General features: G+C 41.0%; 2 protein-coding genes across 3 annotated transcripts; one reads left to right on the top strand and one right to left on the bottom strand.

The window, feature by feature from the left end:
* Nucleotides 1-108: 108 nt before the first annotated feature.
* LOC112452657 lies at nucleotides 109-1,716 on the top strand. The gene is made up of 3 exons (XM_025012975.1): nucleotides 109-1,184; nucleotides 1,372-1,521; nucleotides 1,626-1,716. The coding sequence occupies exons 1-2, from the start codon at nucleotides 715-717 to the stop codon at nucleotides 1,451-1,453; spliced, it is 552 nt and encodes a 183-aa protein (XP_024868743.1). The 5' UTR covers nucleotides 109-714; the 3' UTR covers nucleotides 1,454-1,521; nucleotides 1,626-1,716.
* LOC112452656 lies at nucleotides 1,207-17,940 on the bottom strand. Of its 2 annotated transcripts, none has more exons than XM_025012974.1 (11): nucleotides 17,551-17,940; nucleotides 7,602-7,925; nucleotides 6,000-7,434; nucleotides 5,751-5,866; nucleotides 5,503-5,643; nucleotides 5,335-5,432; nucleotides 5,071-5,254; nucleotides 4,592-4,814; nucleotides 4,264-4,514; nucleotides 3,970-4,181; nucleotides 1,207-3,895 (listed from the first exon to the last, which is right to left on the bottom strand). In XM_025012974.1, the coding sequence occupies exons 2-11, from the start codon at nucleotides 7,902-7,904 to the stop codon at nucleotides 3,703-3,705; spliced, it is 3,156 nt and encodes a 1,051-aa protein (XP_024868742.1). In that variant the 5' UTR covers nucleotides 7,905-7,925; nucleotides 17,551-17,940; the 3' UTR covers nucleotides 1,207-3,702. The 2 variants fall into 2 exon arrangements, with proteins under 2 accessions (XP_024868742.1, XP_024868741.1); XM_025012973.1 differs by lacking the exon at nucleotides 17,551-17,940 and adding an exon at nucleotides 16,265-16,973.
* Between the last annotated feature and the right edge of the window lie 46 nt (nucleotides 17,941-17,986).

Genomic DNA, 17,986 nt, shown 5'->3' on the forward strand with positions numbered 1-17,986 from the left:
ATCATATACCTTCTTGAGTATATCGTCGACTTTAGCTCTACGAGAGTTGGCCGGTAAAATTGCGAGGAGGAGAGGGTATTTTGCAGATTTAATCAAGTTCGAGCGAATCTCTCCCGGCAATCTTCGCATAAATTACAAGAAGTTTACGGCGTATCAACAGTGCCGTGACGATATATGTGCCGTTAGCGGCAGGTTGCCGTCAGTATACGCCGAGGTTCTTGAACTTTTCCGGGGATCCGTCTCTAGAACCGAGCCGAAGGAAGGCTCACAGGTTCGGATCGGCCCAGGTGGGGATCGGGATCGTCCTCTGTTATACGAGACATCGCCCGGTCATCACACCTCGAGCATCCTCCGTGTTGTCCAGACACGTTGTCCCACGTTCTCCAACGTCGTTTCGTCCGCTTTCGTCGCATCCTCGCGGCACCGGTTACCGCGGTCCTTGGCCCAATCGCGTTTCCGCGTCTCGTTTAAGAGTCGCAAAAAGTGGTCCGTCGAGCAAGAAACAACTTGGCAAATTCACGGATCGGAGCCGAACAGGAAGAAGCATCCCGCAGTTCCCGAGGTCACCGGTGCTTTGAGTCGAAATCGAGTAGAAAAGCCATAATTAGGAATCTCGGACTCGAGTCGAGGACAGACTTTGCGAATAGAAGACAGACCTGGACAGACCGAAGTGTGTCGAGTGGACAAGGCAACTCGACGAGTAGCCGCTCATCAATGTTATCAATCAACATGCGCGTGTTCAAGACCGTGCTAATCGTCGCGTTCTTCGGCGCGAGCGTTCGGGGTTTACCCGTCGCCGACAAGCCGACCGGGTCCAAGATCGAGTCCGAGATCAAGACCGAGATCGTGGCCACCTCGGTGGTACCGCAGGAGATAGATGTGACCACGGCCGCGCCGACGTCCAGGTATCCCGATACCACCGATTTCTACGACCAGCGGCAGAACGGTTCGGAGAATTATCGCATCCACGTGGACGGCTTTGTCGTCGTATTGGCACCGGTCGAGGCCCTGCTCCTGGCCGGTGCCGCTGGTGCCGCTGCTGGTTCCGCTGGCACTACGGAAGTTAATTTCTCCATTTCCAATGAGGGTGCATCCCCGATTCAGCCCATCGGCGAACCGGACAAACCCGCCGTTGACGGTATCCATAACAAAACCGATCTGGCGATCTCGAAGACAATACACAGGTAAGAATCCATCTACTCGTCGTTGCCCTGACAATTAATTTTATTGGCATTAATTATAATTTATATCAATATCTTAAATTGTAATCGTATTGCAATTGGTATCTCGCGCGTAATTTTCAATTTTTTAATTATAAAAATAATACAGTGTGTACACTTTTTCTCGAGACGTGACCATCTTATGTTCCAGACAACCAGCTGTACGGTTGGCGAACTTCTTGGCGCCCTTGATACGTGGCATACGTCATGTGCGAGGCACGAGCGTGCATTAAAATGACTCCTCGACGCTTGCAATTCCAATACATATAGTGTTCCGCCTACAGCATATATTAAGAAAACGGTATTTTCCTTCCCTTTCAATACAGCGGGCGTACAATCTACGTTTCAAGACTAATAACTATTTAAAATAAGATATTTTTAAAAAGAACCATGCTCTCTCCACAGGGATAGGATATCTGCATCTACAGGGATGATGGACGAGTACTCGTAGAATATAAACGATGTATGATCGACGATCGAAGTCGATGTCGTACCACGCATTTATATATATGGTGTATCTAGTATCAATAAAGAGACGCGCCGATCGATATTAGCGTTATCCGGCAAGCTCATTTCTCTCTGTAACTTAAAAGATGGCTTTTAAAATACATAAAATTGCAAAAGTCACGATTTCATTGACCTTATCCGTACAATGTAACGGGCGATTGTGTATCCACATATGTATTTACATGTTAAACGAGCTAAATGCAATATTCGCCTTAGCTATAATTTCATTTTGATTTAGCGCGTTACGGTATACAATATATTCATTTGCTTATAAAACAATCGTAAATGTTAGCTGCGAATTTTCCACGTGCACCGACGTGATATAATCTGCTTCGTAAAGTTATGTATACATGATATAATTATATGCATCTGTCTTTCGAGATATGAAAATTTATTTGATTAAACATTAAAATACATATGTGTTGTTGTTTGGTGTATCATCACAATATGTTTCCTATGCTTAAAGTTGTGCCTAAAGCAAAGCTCCATTTTGATGGAAGAAACCTCGTCTAAATGTTTGCAATAAATCTCAACTTTGATTTCACTGAGCAACAAGTCTTTGAGACTTATCACAAACAAATCTTATAGGTATTAACGTATATACATTCTTAGATAAAAAAGAGAAATAAATTATGCACACACACACGCACGCACACAAATAATCGCATAAATGTTTTTTTTTCTAGTCCTCGTCTATTAAGAAGCTTTTTAAGCATTTTTATATCTACGATTTGCCATAAAATATTTCATTATCTATCCTCCTTGGATGTTGCACAATGATTACGGTAATGTGAGTGTTGCAGGATCGAAGACACGATAAAAGGTACCCAAATTCTATTCCTTCATTTTATATGATAGTGCCTTGCACTCTGTTGTATTTTCCATTACACGCTATTATCTTAAATGTAGGATACTCTACTCTGTTATCTCAATTGAAAAAGCCTTTATTATGAACCTAATAATTTCACACAGTGAAGAATTATTTCTACGCATTGAATATAAAATTCTACGATCAACTGCGATCAACTCGGTGGGAATCAGTACTGGATATAATATATTCGCGAATAACGAGTAACGATTTATAATTTTGTATTTTCACAAAAAAAGTGTACTAGCGTATTACACAACGTTCACACGTATTCAAATATATGTTAAATATACATTTTGACATAAATATAATTTAGACGTATAAAACATATATTTTATATACGCTAATACATTTACAAATATATATTTAAAATCATTATTCATTATTCATGAATATATTTGACCAAATGCTGGTAAAAAAAAAATACAATGCAAAATCAGCAAAGTTAAATATCCCTTTATACGCTTATGTAATTAGCCATAGTTGGTTGTAATTTTAATCAGAATCATTTATTCTTTAAATAATCATCTTTTGTACAATTATTTTAAAAACGGCGACGAGCCCGTATTTGTTCAAATTTGATTCAATTATTCTTCGCAATTTCGACATAACAACGTCGTATTAATATACACATGTACAATATTAAATTCAGCCTGGAATTAACATTACAAAGCGCACAGAAATACGTTCCGATAAAAGGAAAAATATATATAATTCAAATTTATATGCTGTCTAAACTCTTTCAAAAATTCATTCACGTCGAAATTAGAAATCCCACTTTTACAATAAAATGTTCGTCGATGTTCAATATAATAATTCAGACTTTCAAAATTGACACATTTCTCTTAAGAATTAAAATAATTTATAATAATTAGGAAGAATATATATATACGAAATTAATAAGATATTTTAAAATATTAAGCGGAAGTCGCCTCGATCGCATCGAGATCCTCAGTTTATCTCACCGGGACTGTTATTACTAGCAAGTACGGCCTCAAATTTCAATTCCTCCTTACCCGCCTACAGAGGAATTATACCATTTGACATCTCTTTCAGGAAAGTCAATAATTTATGTCAGAGATATGGCAGTAGCGTGAAAGAAGCACACTATAAAAATGTATCGGCGACATCGCCGGCTATTACCTCTTTAAGCAAAATCCGGCAATTCTCCACAACGCTACGTCGTCGATCCGGCACGTTGTTCAGGACTTCTTCCGGTGATTGATGAAGATTATCGATGATCTTGCGAAGCTCGTTCAATTCCGTTACAGTGGCTTCTAATTTTATCTCCAAGTTAGACCTGCAAATGACATTCCGAATTAATAAATTGGAGGTTTAAAATCCTTACGATCCGATCAGATTTATTAAACTCACTTCTCTTCTTTCAATTCCTGTATACACGTATCGTTGTCAAGCTGTATGATTCGTAGCACTTTGAGAAGTTTAGTAACGAGATTGTCCACCTCGATCACTTGATCGACGAGATCCACAGATGGACAGTAATCCGTCAAAGGTACAGGACCGTCATTGGTCCCGGTGTCAGATTCGCTCACGGAATCGCAATCGTCGTCACCCTCGTCCTCCACCTGCAAATTTTTATACGATTAATTATTATGATTATTTTATATTTCTAATAAGTTACGAGTTTGATTTATCTCAGATACTTGCCTTACGACGATGCAGGATCGCCTGGGTGAGATTCGTGAGACTTGTACATTCGTCGCCGTACTTCGTCTTCCTTAGATTATGCTCGTCCGACGTTTCGGAGAAACTCAGTGCTCTGCGTAGAGAATCGCTGCTCGATATCATGTTATGCGAGTATGTGTCCGGCAAAGGCACGTCTTCCAGGACGCTTTCCATCATCAAACATGGCTCGGTTTCAAAATCGAGCAAGTCGGACGACGATTCCATACTCAGTTCTAGAAAATAAAAATTATGGTTTTAATGGATCTGAATGTAATATCCTTATTGTGGCATCTTATTCGTATTCAATTACCTTTGTAAATCTGTTTAGACGAATCCAGGCTGGATTTTTTATCGATGTTTCTAGCCGCGAAGGGATGCGTCGCGGCGTTCCGAATTGCGCTGATCACCGCGGAAACGAAGGATCCACTCTTCGGGCTCGGCGTGCGTTCTTTTAAACTCTGCTTAGAGCTAACCGGACTAGACTCCACGCTACTGTTGCTTCTACTGTACGCTTCGTTATGATATATAACATCCTTTTTGGGGAAAGAATTACAATGCATTTAAACTGTCTAACAATAATCAATATAAATTTTTAATTATTAAATTTAGAAAGGAAGTTAGCAGAGAAAAATAGTAAAAATAGAATATTAATCCTCCATCTATTATGATCGTTATTTGTCTATTATATTTATTTATAAAAGGTAGCATGTTATAACTGTTCACAAAATAGCTATTATAAGAATATAAACCACTTTGTACGCAAAAGAGGACTTTCATCATTATACTTACTTCAAGATCTTTTACTGAGATGTTATAAGAAGCAATTAATTGATCTATCAATCCTTCCAATCTGGTGCTAAGTCCGGAAAGAGCTACAGCCGCTCCGGACATAGCAGCGCCTTGAGTGAGTAAAAGTTCCCTACTTCTTCGTTCAACGGCATTCAACTTTAGACTCATTGATAAATTCTCTTGCCTAAAAACGGATAATTAATTGTTGAAATATAATTTATAATGTTTAGGAGAAATATTGTCAAAAGTTTTCGTGAGGCATACCTTCTTTGTTCGCTAATTCGCACTAAATGTTTACACTCCTCCATTTGTCTCTCTAATTCCGTCTCTCTTTGAGTTAAGGCTTCGCTTTTTTTCTTGAGCTACAAAAGACAAACCGAATATGAAACAAACGGTACATACTTCAAGAAGGGAACTTAGAAAACTACGCACCTCCAATTCGGCATCTTTGAGCGCCTCCGCCAATGTGGCTTTCTCCTCTTGGAGAAAATCTTGCATCTCGGCTGATTCGGCTTCCAATTCTTGTTGCTGTTGTAGCAAGGCTTTCTGCGCAGCTACACTTTTGTCCAAATCCTTCAACAAAAATATAAAATTATAAAAAGATATTTCCTTGACAGGAAAAATTACAGAAATAATTTTTGTATTATAATAGAAACTGCTGGTAGATATGATTTTCTTACCCTGCTTAACATACGACAGAGCGATTGCAGATCAGCTATTTCAACTTGTTGATTAGCGACAACTTGTCCCGAAGATTGTATATGACTTTCGAGCTCTAGGAAGCTGTCGCTGCCTTCTGAAAGAAAATTTCATCGATAACATTTTATTTTCTTATACAAATTTTACTTTTGCAAATTACGCAGATACAAAAGTAATATAAAATAATTTTGCATTATATTATCACATTTGTTTTTGTACTATTGAATTACCTGCATGTTCTGATTGCGGCGTTCCTAGCATAGCCAGTACCCGTTGCGCGTTTCTATCGAGTTCCTTACGCGCAAACGCGTGATCGGCCCGTTCCTCCTCTAGAAGACGATTCGCCTCGGCCAACTCGAGTTTCAATCTCTCGTTCTCTTCCCGCAGACTGCCGCTTTCCTCATTCAAGCTTCTCAAGTTATCCTGCAAGGTCTGTACGTCGTCCCACGCGTCTTCCGTTTGGCAACCCTTGTGCAGTCTCTCGACGACCTCGGGCCCAGCGATGGCGCTAGGTTGTCCGGACATCGCGTTCTCGATGTCCTGCCCGGTCAAGCCAGTCTGTGCGCTGGTCTCGTGATATATACGAGTTTTTTCGGTTCTCTGTCTGGGATACGGCGGCAGACTCTTGTGAACGGAAGACGAATCCCTCCCAATAACGCTCTTCTTCTCAATGGTTCTGCTGAGGCTAACGTCTCGACTTCCAGATCGACTTCTGGTCATCTTGTCCGTCTTCTCTCCGGCTTTCGAGATCGTCAGTTTATTTCTGTTCCTACGCGGCAACGTTGCATACGTATCAAGCGCCTTGTTATCTTGGCCAACGGATTTATTATCAGCACGTGAGACAGTACTCTTCGCGCAGAGAACGCGAGAAGCTGACAAGGACGGTATCTTCGCTCTCGTTTCCTCAGACGGCGTGGACGCCGGCGTGCGCGCCCCTCGCGTGCTGGACCCGGTCCTCGATCTCGATGAATCGTTCCTGACAATTCTCCCGCCACGCTGCGCAAGATCCTTGTTGATCTCCGTGGTCAGTGCAGACGGCAATGAGTCCGGCAGCACTCTCGTCCTCGTCCTCGCGATCGAAGCCGCAGTGGGAGTTGATAAATTGGATACTGCGCTGCTGCTGGACCGACAGCCATACGTCGCCGTACCACGACTACCAGCAGGCGTCTTGGTGTCTGCAACGAGGGAGGAGCTCGGCTCTCGAGCGCTCAATTTTTCTTTCGATCGTGGTCGATGGTCCCGTTCCCTGCCCGCACCTTGAATCTTGGTCATTATGTTTCTGGGCGTTGCTGTTCGCGACTTAGACCGCGGCGTCGTCGAGCCTAAGCTCGTGCCCGAGGTCGCGCTCGTTGGTTTCGCGCGAGCGCTCTTCTGCGACTCGGTACCGCTCGTGATCTTCTTCTTGGCCGCGCTGGACGTCGTCGTGGTCCTCTTCACGTTCATACGGCTCGTTCGCACGGACACGCTGCCAGCGATGGACGAGCTCTCGCTACCGCCTTCGCTCGTGCCCTCGCCGCCGGTAGCACCCAGTCGCACATCGTCTGGCAACGTGGATCCGCACGCGTCCTCGTACACCGAGCAGCAACTGACGAGGCTGGAGTCGCAAGAGGCCTCGTCCAGGCCGCCACAACTGCTCGTGTAGTCGACGCTGTTTCTACTGCGTACCTGCAAGAATATGTGATCTAAATAAGTATCTATAATTTATAAATCTATTATCATTAGTGTCTGCACATTCTTGGTTTTACATATTGAAAAAGCATGTAAAAGAGTTTTTATCTTAAGAAAATATTAAAATCTTATCTGGTGAATAAACTTTATATACTGAAACTCACTCTTGGAACTTCTGTCGCGCAACCCTCGACGCCGCTATCGCTGCCGTCCTTGCTGTCCTTATTCTCAGCTAGCGTCTTGTCGTTCGCCTTGCTGTTCTGCGACTCGGTGATGTGAATGACGGTGATATTGCAATTGCTGTTCATAGTGAGATCCGGATCCTCCTCTTCATTGAGAGGCGAAGCGAGATCCTCCGGTACGCCCGAGTCCTGCCGCGCCACGTTCATCGGCGAGGATACCTTCAGACAATTTTCAGGCTCGGGGTACGAGGTCTCCATTATTACGGTATCGAGCAAATCGCTCATTTCGTTCTTATCATCATGCCACTGAAAAATATTGCAGAGGAGAACGAATGAGTACAAAAATAATTAAATATAATATTAATACGTTCTAATTTATATATAAAGTCATACATATCTATAAATACGTTTGAACGTTGGGATAACAGTTATAGGTAGATATATTTTTGAGGCTCATAAATTTAATTTAATTAGGAATAGCCAGTCTTTTGGCTAGCATTCTGATTACGGGCTTGCAGAAACCAATGCAAAATGAAGCTTTTTGAAGATTGTACAGTGAGACGATGTAACAAACATACTAATCTTCTAAAATTAGATAGCTGATTGTTGAACACGGAATTGGTCATGTTACAAGAATTTTTCGAATCCAAGGCTAAAAGAATCATCCAATACGGACAGTAGCGGACTGAGGATGCAGACAGGAGCAATTAGCTCGCATAGCGCCAAATCGATAAAGCTATTTCGTTTCAAAATCAAGTTATGGCATTCCAATCACGGTCATATTGAATTAGTCGAATGGTACACACGACTCATGCAAAGGAAATCATTTCTGATAGTCTAGACACGATTTTTCCGATTCGCGCGTGTCGGATTAGGAAACAGCTCAATGATTAACTACTTAGTAGAGAATAATAAAAACTGAGTAAAACATTTGATTCTTCATTAATTTACACAGTATATTATATTGTTAATCATTTAATTTTTAACAGAGAGAAAGAAAGAAAGAAAGAGGGATTCTCTTCGCAAACTTTACTTACGTTTTACGATTTATTCATTCGTATAGAGGCGTAAAATTGACAATTTGCAGATAATTTATAACAAATAAGTTCTAATTTGCATTTTGCATGATTCACGCTGGACCAGGAAAATCCATTTATTATTTTTCGCGAAAGATCAATTAAGGGTAACCATTTGAGCTCTCTGTTATCAATTTATCTCTCGTCTCTTGATTGACGTACTCTGACTGATAGAGACCAGTGTTATGCACAGATATGAAATAGCGGATAACGTGAGGAGGAATTAGGTGATTCCCTCTAAGCGCATATCTACGAGCACAGCTGATACCTCGTAGATTGTTCGCACAGATATTTTGTCGCACTACTATACAATGAGTCACTAAATTACTCCCCCGATTATCGAACGACGTAGTGCAATTCACTCGTGAATCGCGATTTACGAGAAATCGTGTGACCGAATGACAGTGAGAGCGGACTGTGCCAGGAATGTTGAGTGGGACGTCGCGAGATAAGATACATGTTGATATCAATGACAAATAGTCATTAACACAATTAGAATTTACAAAATTGTGCGAAAACAGAAAAAGAAACAAAGAATTTTTATAATTTTTTAAAGAAAAGAATATATAAGATTTGATTCGATCTAAACGAAAGAAGAGTTATTTATCTTCTAGCATATAGTAATAAAACAAATCTAGGAATCCGGTAAATATAGTAAAGTGTAGAAGAAGTTATCTCTCATTCTCTTTATACCTTAAAGTGTTCAGTCCAATAAGATAAGTATCAGTAGATAATTAATTTTCGGTCTATTATTGTTACAAGGTACACCATTGTTAAAACTCTTGCTGGGGAAAGGTGCATTCCATATTCGCTCCAAGTAACACTTTCTGTTTTAATCTTATATGCATATTTTGCCATTTCTCCTCCGATTGCACAGTGAAATCCGCAGTACACATACATCCGCAGTGTCCCGAAAATATTTGTATCACTCTTTCTTTCTTTCGAGGAATTACAATATTTCAGGGGAAATATTTATTTTCAACGGACACCAGCCTCTTAGATGAAATGAAAATATTAACAAAATGTTTCAATGCTCATATTTTTCCAAGGAATATAGCTATGTTATATCCTCTAACAATTTTTATCATTAAAAGATGCAATGGAGAGGCATTCTGCATGTAATTAGACAGAAATTTTAAAGAAATATAATTTATATGTACTATATTTCGAGATATCAATAAAGAAAACTGTAAAAGCTAAGCAGGATTTGCAAAGATTAATCCCTGACACTTTGAAAACCTAAAGATGACGCTACGATTATATTAAGCTGTTGTAAAGCCCCTTTTCAGACGCTTCGAGTCGGCAAACCGTTTTGGCCTTCGCTCGACCGTGATGAATGACGGCGAGAGAACGGCGTGCCGAATTAGAGAGAGAGAGAGAGAGAGAAGAAAAGATAAGGCAAACAGAGTCGTAACTAGGCTTTGGCAAATACGATCCTTTTTAATTCCAAAGATCTTTTTTCGTCACATTGCAATATTTGCATTTCTTTGCATATTTCCGGTGTAAAAGAAACGGCATGCACATTCAACCATGTAGGATGTCTTTTTAATTAACAAATTGTCACAAATACTTTGTTGCCGATTTGAAATCAATTTTTCCTCACTGAAAATTTCGAGCAATTAAAATTAAGATTAAGACGTTAAGTTTCTAGTAAGACTTCGGGAGTAGAATAGAATAATATATATTATATATATTCTAGAATAAATCCTCTCAGGGTGATGCATGAGAAAGTAAATGATGCATATCTTACAAAAGAGAAGATACTTGATATAAGATGATATATATTGTAAAATAAAATAATATAATATAAAAAATACAATATAAGGAGCATAAATCGATATATGAGAATAAATAAAAACAGGAAAATTGGCAGAAAATATTATGTGTCTATACTTTAGCTTAATGGAATTTTAATTTGAAATATATATGATGCTAAGAATTCACGAGATAATTGTGGCTAATTATACGTAATTACGGGCCGCTAACAATTAACTTAACAATGTCCCCAGTATCAATTTTAAATTCACTTTTAATAGATATAATTGAACACGAAACAGGATAAAATTTAAAACTTCGTGAAAAATTCTAGCTCTTTTCGTACATATAGAAATAATACTCAAATAAATTGCGAGATATATTAAATATTGAGATGTATAACATTATATAGAGGAAAACTTGTTTAATCTCAACGTACTCTAATTATCTGTGACAGATAAATGACACGTAACCGGTAACAGATCGTAAAAGGCGTTGTAATTCCTAGTTACGAGCCTGGTATCAATGAACGGAGTGTTCACTGCTGCGAACGGTCTCGCGGGAAGTCCCGCGAGAAGCAGTGATAATCGGGGCCGATTGTGCGGTGAAGAACCCGTCGTCACACGTGCCCACCACCACGCAAAGCGAGCGAACGCATTCGTTATTACGCGGCTGCAACGTAGGGAACGGACTCGTGTCACGCCGCTCGCCGTAACGTAAATAACTCTCTCTCGCGCGTATCTCTGCACGAACGTACTTTTTCTTTCTGGTATACTCACCTCTAAAAACAGAATATATCTTAATATTTTAGTGGCGATAGAAAGAAGTAAAAAGAGGTTTATTAAGAAGAAGAAACCCTTCGAGATAACACAGTACCTGATTAGTAATTAATACATTACTTGTACAATAAATCATCCAACGAACAACAACGATTGGATAATTGTTGTAGTTGCCACGGAACAAGTATGTGTCGAAAGAAATGTTCCCTAATATCAATAACGAAGAGAGATGACAATCCGCAAGTGTCAGTGACGATCTCCCACATCGACGAGCAACCGGACTTGAAGACGAAGGAACGGAAGATTAAGAGCAATTCCATGAGACATTGTAAGCATTCTCCCGACGAGGCCGACGTCGACGACGACATCAAGCGATTCCACGGCGACGGGCTCGTCGTTAAGATGCACTCGAATCAGCATGTGCTGGAGATCACGGGTGACGGCTGCCGGATTGCCCTGTCGAAGAATTCCGGCAGCGTTCACGTCATCGGTGACGGTTGCAGACTGCGCGTGAACCGCAACATGGGCGATATCGAGTACACCGGCGACGGCGGACAGGTCCTCCTCGGACCGGACTCCTCTAAAAGAAAGGTTAAATTCGTGGGAGACGGCGGAAGAGTGATCTTCGACTCGAGTCCCGAGACTGACCTGAAGAAGTCATCGAAGGAACAAAAAAACAGTGAAACTTACGTGCAAAACTTTACGTGTCCACGTAAGGAGATTATTAATAAGATACCGAAATGCGAAGATGACCACAGGACGTCGAACGAAGAGGATCTGGACAATATCTTGAACGATACGAAGGAGAAGTACTGCCAGGGGAAGCACAACGAGGAAACGCGGAAATCCTTGCGGCATCCAACCGTTACGAAGATCATCACGAAGATCCAAAGCGACGGTCTATGCGTAACGAAACGGTTCGGCGAGTCTAGGTTGATCGTTAATTCCCGCGGTTGTTCTGTGACGACAAGTGTGTCGAAAACTTCGGCCACGAATGTCGAGCTCAAGTGACGTAACCGGAGTTTCTTGGGTGGTGCTATGTAGAAAGGTCTGTTCCTAGAAAAATAAACGATCAAGAGCGATCAGCAGCTGGCTGAACGTAACTTCACCGAAAGTTCTTCTTTTTTCAATTGTACAAACTGCTAGAAAATATTTTCATTTTACGAAAAATTTTAGGAAGCCTATACCGCAACAAAGTTGACACTAGTTGTAGCTCGAAAGTACAAACCAATAGTTACTTGGATTTTATTAATTTTACAAGTATTATGTTTCCTGCCTTTGTAATATTATTTACTTTATTATTTTAGAAAAATATCTCTGTGTACATGACGCTATAAAATTCCCATGTCATTATTCTATAGAATTACGTTCGTCATAATTATTTTCCATGCTATTGTCTCTCCAAGACTTTCAGACTATTAGTATGAACTACATTCGACGTAAAGATGAAAAATAGGACTTTTAAACGACTATATTTAACGCTAACTATGTACTGACTAATATGTATATTGTTCATGCATATTAATTATTGCGCAAATACCTCTTTTCGTCTTTTCGTTTCCACTTTTTCTATTAATTATATACATTTTAATTTTTGAACTTACTTAAACTTTAAATTTATTATAATTTCTATAAAATTATTACATGTATTAAATTATAAAAGTATTATTAAATATAATTTATTATTAAACTGTTATCAGTTATTATTTTCCTGATTTCAAAACCCGATGAAACTTTCAGATCGACACTCCAATTATCGACATTCCGAGAATTTGTCTCTATTAATAACTTTAATAATAATTATTAATATATTAATAGTAATTAAATAATAATTATCAGCATGAAGTCGTTTGCGTGCTAAGTTAAGTTAAGGCCGTCTGCCGCCTTGTATTCTCAGTGTATCAGACCGAAACGATCTCAGAGATTTGATTCAAACAACGAACAAGAATCGTAATAAATCGGCTCACCCAGACATTGACGCGTCTTAGCGTTTTATATACAAAATAAATGTAGGAAATAGCGATGACAGACTAAACGGAGAGTCATTTATATTTAGACACGAATAAAGCTAGCAACGGCATATCTTAAGAGCGCAGTGTGATCGATAGATAGGATATCGGTCGTAAACTATTCCTGGCAACCATATGAAGCGCGTAGCTGGAAAATTTCTGTCCGAAGATATACAAATGTGTAAAATAACGCATTCAGATCGGTCGCGAACGAATGTTCTCCCCAATCGCATCGTCTATCCCCAATAGAAATATGACAACATTTATATTTAAACTGATCAATTCAAATTTAATTCCAGTTTAAAAAAAAAATCCAAAAGACGCGAGACAGACCAATTTTCCGTCGAGGTAAATTTCTAAACGTAGTCGTTTCATCGTTGCTTTCGTGTGAAATCCTGGGAATCAAGAGATTGTTACTTTGTTCGGCACTCTCAATGTAAACTGTATAGCGACTGGGCGCACTGGATTCAGCAGTTACCGAGATATTTCAGTAAATGGACGGCGGTCACACATGGGGGCGACTGCGAGGAAGATAATTCTATTTATGAACGACAGTAATCCTCAGCATTCCCGAATATCGCGGTACGGAAAGACATTAGTCCCGTGATTTACCAGAACTTCTTTCCTGAGGTATTTACAATGCCATTTCAGTATATCTATCCCTATAAAGTACTCGTTCACATTTCTCGACTCTCTCGCGGGTTTCTCCGAATAAAATACTATTTTCAATAATATATACTAATGTTAATATACTATTTTTTGGACTAACATTCTTCCGAATATAAATATTTAAATTTTGTGTCTTAATTATGCACAGAAAGCTACGTTTTTCGTCGGCGAGTAATAAAAGTAGGGAAAATTAATTCGATATGTTGTAGAATGTCAGGAAACGATGCTGATGCGAAGCGATGTTCTCGGTAATCGACGTGTGCAATGTTGCTGTTGTTGCGCGTAGCATGTCAAAGAAATCGTCAAAACATCGCTCGTGAAAGCAAAGAGAAGTGAGAAACATTCCGTTCCCTCTTTCTCTCCTCGAGGAGACTCGATTCGGAGCCGCGAGATCCGAAGTCCCTGCTCCCTCTCTTTCTCTTTCTCTCTTCCTCGGGGTCCATGCCATGTGGATATATTTATCGTCCGTGTTCGCTAAAATCATTCCACGAGGCTCGCCTATGCGAACCGAGTCTTATCCAGAGCGCATTTGCATTCGCTGCATGCCCGCGACTCGCCTCTTCGAACATTAGTATGTCAAACGTCCGTGTGATAAACTCGCTCTTTTCTCGCTCTGGCACAGTAATTAAAATAGATTTTAATAAACATGATCTTTCCTGCGGTTAAAACCGCCCTACTTTAATTCCTCCGCGATAGATTTAAATAAAAAAAATCGTGACAGTGAAAATTTGCATTATACTAAACGAAGAAAGTTGTCCATCGTAACGAAGGATTTGAAATAGAAAAAAAAAAAGAAAATATCGAGGTTCCTCGCGCGAGTCCCAGTTATATATAATCGTTGTAGTAAAAGGAAAAGATGTAAACACGCTAAATTACATTAAATTACCGTATACGTGTCGTGGAGGCCGTACCGGCGCGGCGGCAGGACTACGTGAAAGTTTAAGGCCACGCGTTAATTGACCGAGCTAATTATCGCGCAGAACATCTTCGACACCGCGTACGGACCTGCGCTAATTAGCGAATTAATAGGCGAGCGGAAGCCCGCGATCACATCGCCGTAACAGCCATAAAACGCAAAGTCTCATCCACGCGCGCTTTCCTCCGAGGCTTACTCGCCGCCGCGGAGTTTCCTTCGCACGGTCGCGAAAGTAAGATACAATTTCAGCCTACGTGTCTGGACGCGTTTTTTCTCTCCTTTTTCTTTTACTACGATTACTGCAACGCGAGAACTAGCGGCTCTCTCGTCGCGTCGAGACGAGATTCACGGCCAGGGGAGCCTCTGGCCACGTACCTATTGTTGGTTCTTTCCTCCCATTTGCAACTCGCGATCGCTTTTGCGAACGACTTCTACGTCAGAGTGATAAATAAGCTGGTAGCTTTCTAGCTAAAGAGTGCATTCTCGCAGAAGCGATGCGTTTGGAAGATAACGAGATAATCGAGCGCCATTGTTCGACGATTAATTCCCCGTAACGTGGCGAGAGAGGGGTGGGATTAAAAAACGGCGGGGCAAACTTTCAATATTTTCCTTCGAGCCGGTCGAGAGTAACCATCTGAAGATGTTCGACCGTGTTGATTGGGATAAACTGAGTTAATGACCACAAGTTGCACGGCGAGAAGAACGAATCGAGTATCCATAATTTGTGAAACCCGTTCTGAGCATTGTTTTCAAATTCCATCTTGCGAATTGGATTTGTATAGGCTCGATCCACTTTCACTCCTGAAATTTTTACGTAAATCAGAAGTGAGAAATGATGAAACAACGGGCACGCAACCGCTTTGTCGGTCGAAGAGGTTTAGAAGAAAAAAATAAGAGAGGAAAATAATTATCGGCGAAAAATACACGTTTTCTTATTCTAAGAACATTCTTACGTCGCAATGATAATTTCCGCTTGACCATCTGTTCGTTGTATTTGCGAATTCACATACGATTTGGTCGTATCTAAGTCGTTATCCTTAATTTATCCCGTCAGTCTTGTTTGGCGCGGATAAACGCGCGTTTTTCCACGTCTCTACGCGACGCGGATGCCGCGCGACTTAACGATTCGTTTTATTGTAATGTAAACAGAGTCGCGATGGCGTGACATAAGTATAAACACATCCGTTTTGAACTACACCTTCTGCGGCTCGAAGTCGAAAAACACGGGTCTTCCCCTTTTTGAAGAAAAAGCTCTCATTTCCCGAGACGAAAAAAAAGGGAAAGAGCGGGAGACGCATCTGTAAGTAAACATCTGTAAGCAATTCGCTCGGCCACATACCGAGAATTAAGAAAAGAGAAAGTCGAGACCAAAATCCTGCGGTTTACAAAAAACTTTCCTCAGACTTACGGGGAAGGCATTGCCATGCGCGTCGACAATTACCTCATCCATCATTATCCTTTCTCTGAACGTTTATCCCTCGAGGAAGGAAGATCTTCAACCGTCTTCAACCCTCAAGCATCGACGTCTGTCTTCGCGACATAAACACAACAGCTTGAATCATCATATCGGATACGGAGTCTCCAGAACTCCCGTTACGTATTTTGTAATTTTGATTATTATTTTCTTTTCTAGAAAAACAAACAAAACTTTATCTTTGCACAGTTAACGCTGAAAAGTGATGGAAATATATAGCGACAAGTACAAAGTGGAGAACGGCTATTTATGTCTCTCTTTTTTTCATATTTAAAAGTAGCAGTCCTCTCGACAGTAAGAGTCCAATATCAAGGATTATTTTTTTAGATATCTCTCGCCACTTATTTTGTGATACTGATTAATTGTTTTCTCCTCGAGAAAAACGAATGAAACTTGATCCTGCACGATTAAAGATACAAGAAAATGCAGCGGCGCATACCAGAGCGAAGAAAAGTTCTTTTCATTTTCCTTTTCTTGTATATCTAAAAACAGAAGTCCTCAGGACTCAACGGCGTAATATCCATAGTTAAGATCTGAATATCAGAGATCATCTTTTTTTAGACAGACATTCCAACGTATGCAATGTCTACCTAGTTAAGGGTCAGTTGTTCCAACCTTTTGGTAAACTAACAGTTAAATCATATATATGTCTTTGTTTATCCTTTACATTAAACAAAGATAGACATATGATTTAACTATTAGTTAGATTACCAACAGGTTGGAACAACCGGCCCTAACACATTTACCGCCATAACACCGAGTCCTTTTGTTTATGTTTCGGTCATCAGTGACTGTCAAATAATTATCACACATCATACCTCTGTGCAACTCAGTGCTATAGCTGTAAATTAAGTATCTTATTCTTCTTCTTCTTAATATAAAAATATAAAATCAATCCGGCGTGAACGGAAAATCGGTAAAAGTAAAATTAGCTCGGCGATGAACGCTAAGAGGCGAATGTCAAGGATGATGTAAATACAACGGAGTATCAAGTTCCACATTTTTCCACATTCGGCGTATAATACGTCTACTTATAACTCCAGGCCAGACGTCGACGTTTCGCGAGGAAATTTTCCCGTTATCGCCGTCGTCGACGCTCGGGATTCCGCCTGCGACGAATTTATGAAACCATCACCATCAGCGAGATCGCAGCCTCGGCGGGACTCGGGAGGGTGGATCCGATATCGCCGAGGGCCAGGTGTGCGTGCGGTGGTCTAAACAACCGTGATCGATAAAGGAAACTGATCGCTTACCTCGAGCTCGCCGGTGTGACGATTATCCCCGATTACGGAGCCGCGCGGTCGGACGACCCAAGGATATCGAGATCCCGGAAGACGCGGTCGATACCGGGCGGGGAAGGTGCCCTCACGTTGTATCCTGTCCGCTCGTTAAAACCGTCCGGCGTAAACGGAGCAATCGCGGGGGGCGAGAGCGGTGCCGCGCGTCAACATCCGCAGTTCTCCGTCTCTTTTTTTAAACGCACACGCCTCGCACAGTTCGCTCGCCTCGTCGATTGCGAGTCGCAGAGGCGCGCAGTCGGCAGGTCTCCTAGGGTTCGCGACGGGGGATCGCGGAGCAGCCAGCAGCCTTGGAGTCCGAAACGGTCCGAACTGATCCGAACGAACGCACGGCGCAGACGGCGGAAGCAGGATAACGTGACGGCGGGATCGGGATACACCGCCGGCGCGA

The sequence above is a fragment of the Temnothorax curvispinosus genome, unplaced genomic scaffold (assembly GCF_003070985.1).
Source record: "Temnothorax curvispinosus isolate PA1 unplaced genomic scaffold, ASM307098v1 QBEX01003574.1, whole genome shotgun sequence".
Taxonomy (NCBI): Eukaryota; Metazoa; Arthropoda; class Insecta; order Hymenoptera; family Formicidae; genus Temnothorax; species Temnothorax curvispinosus.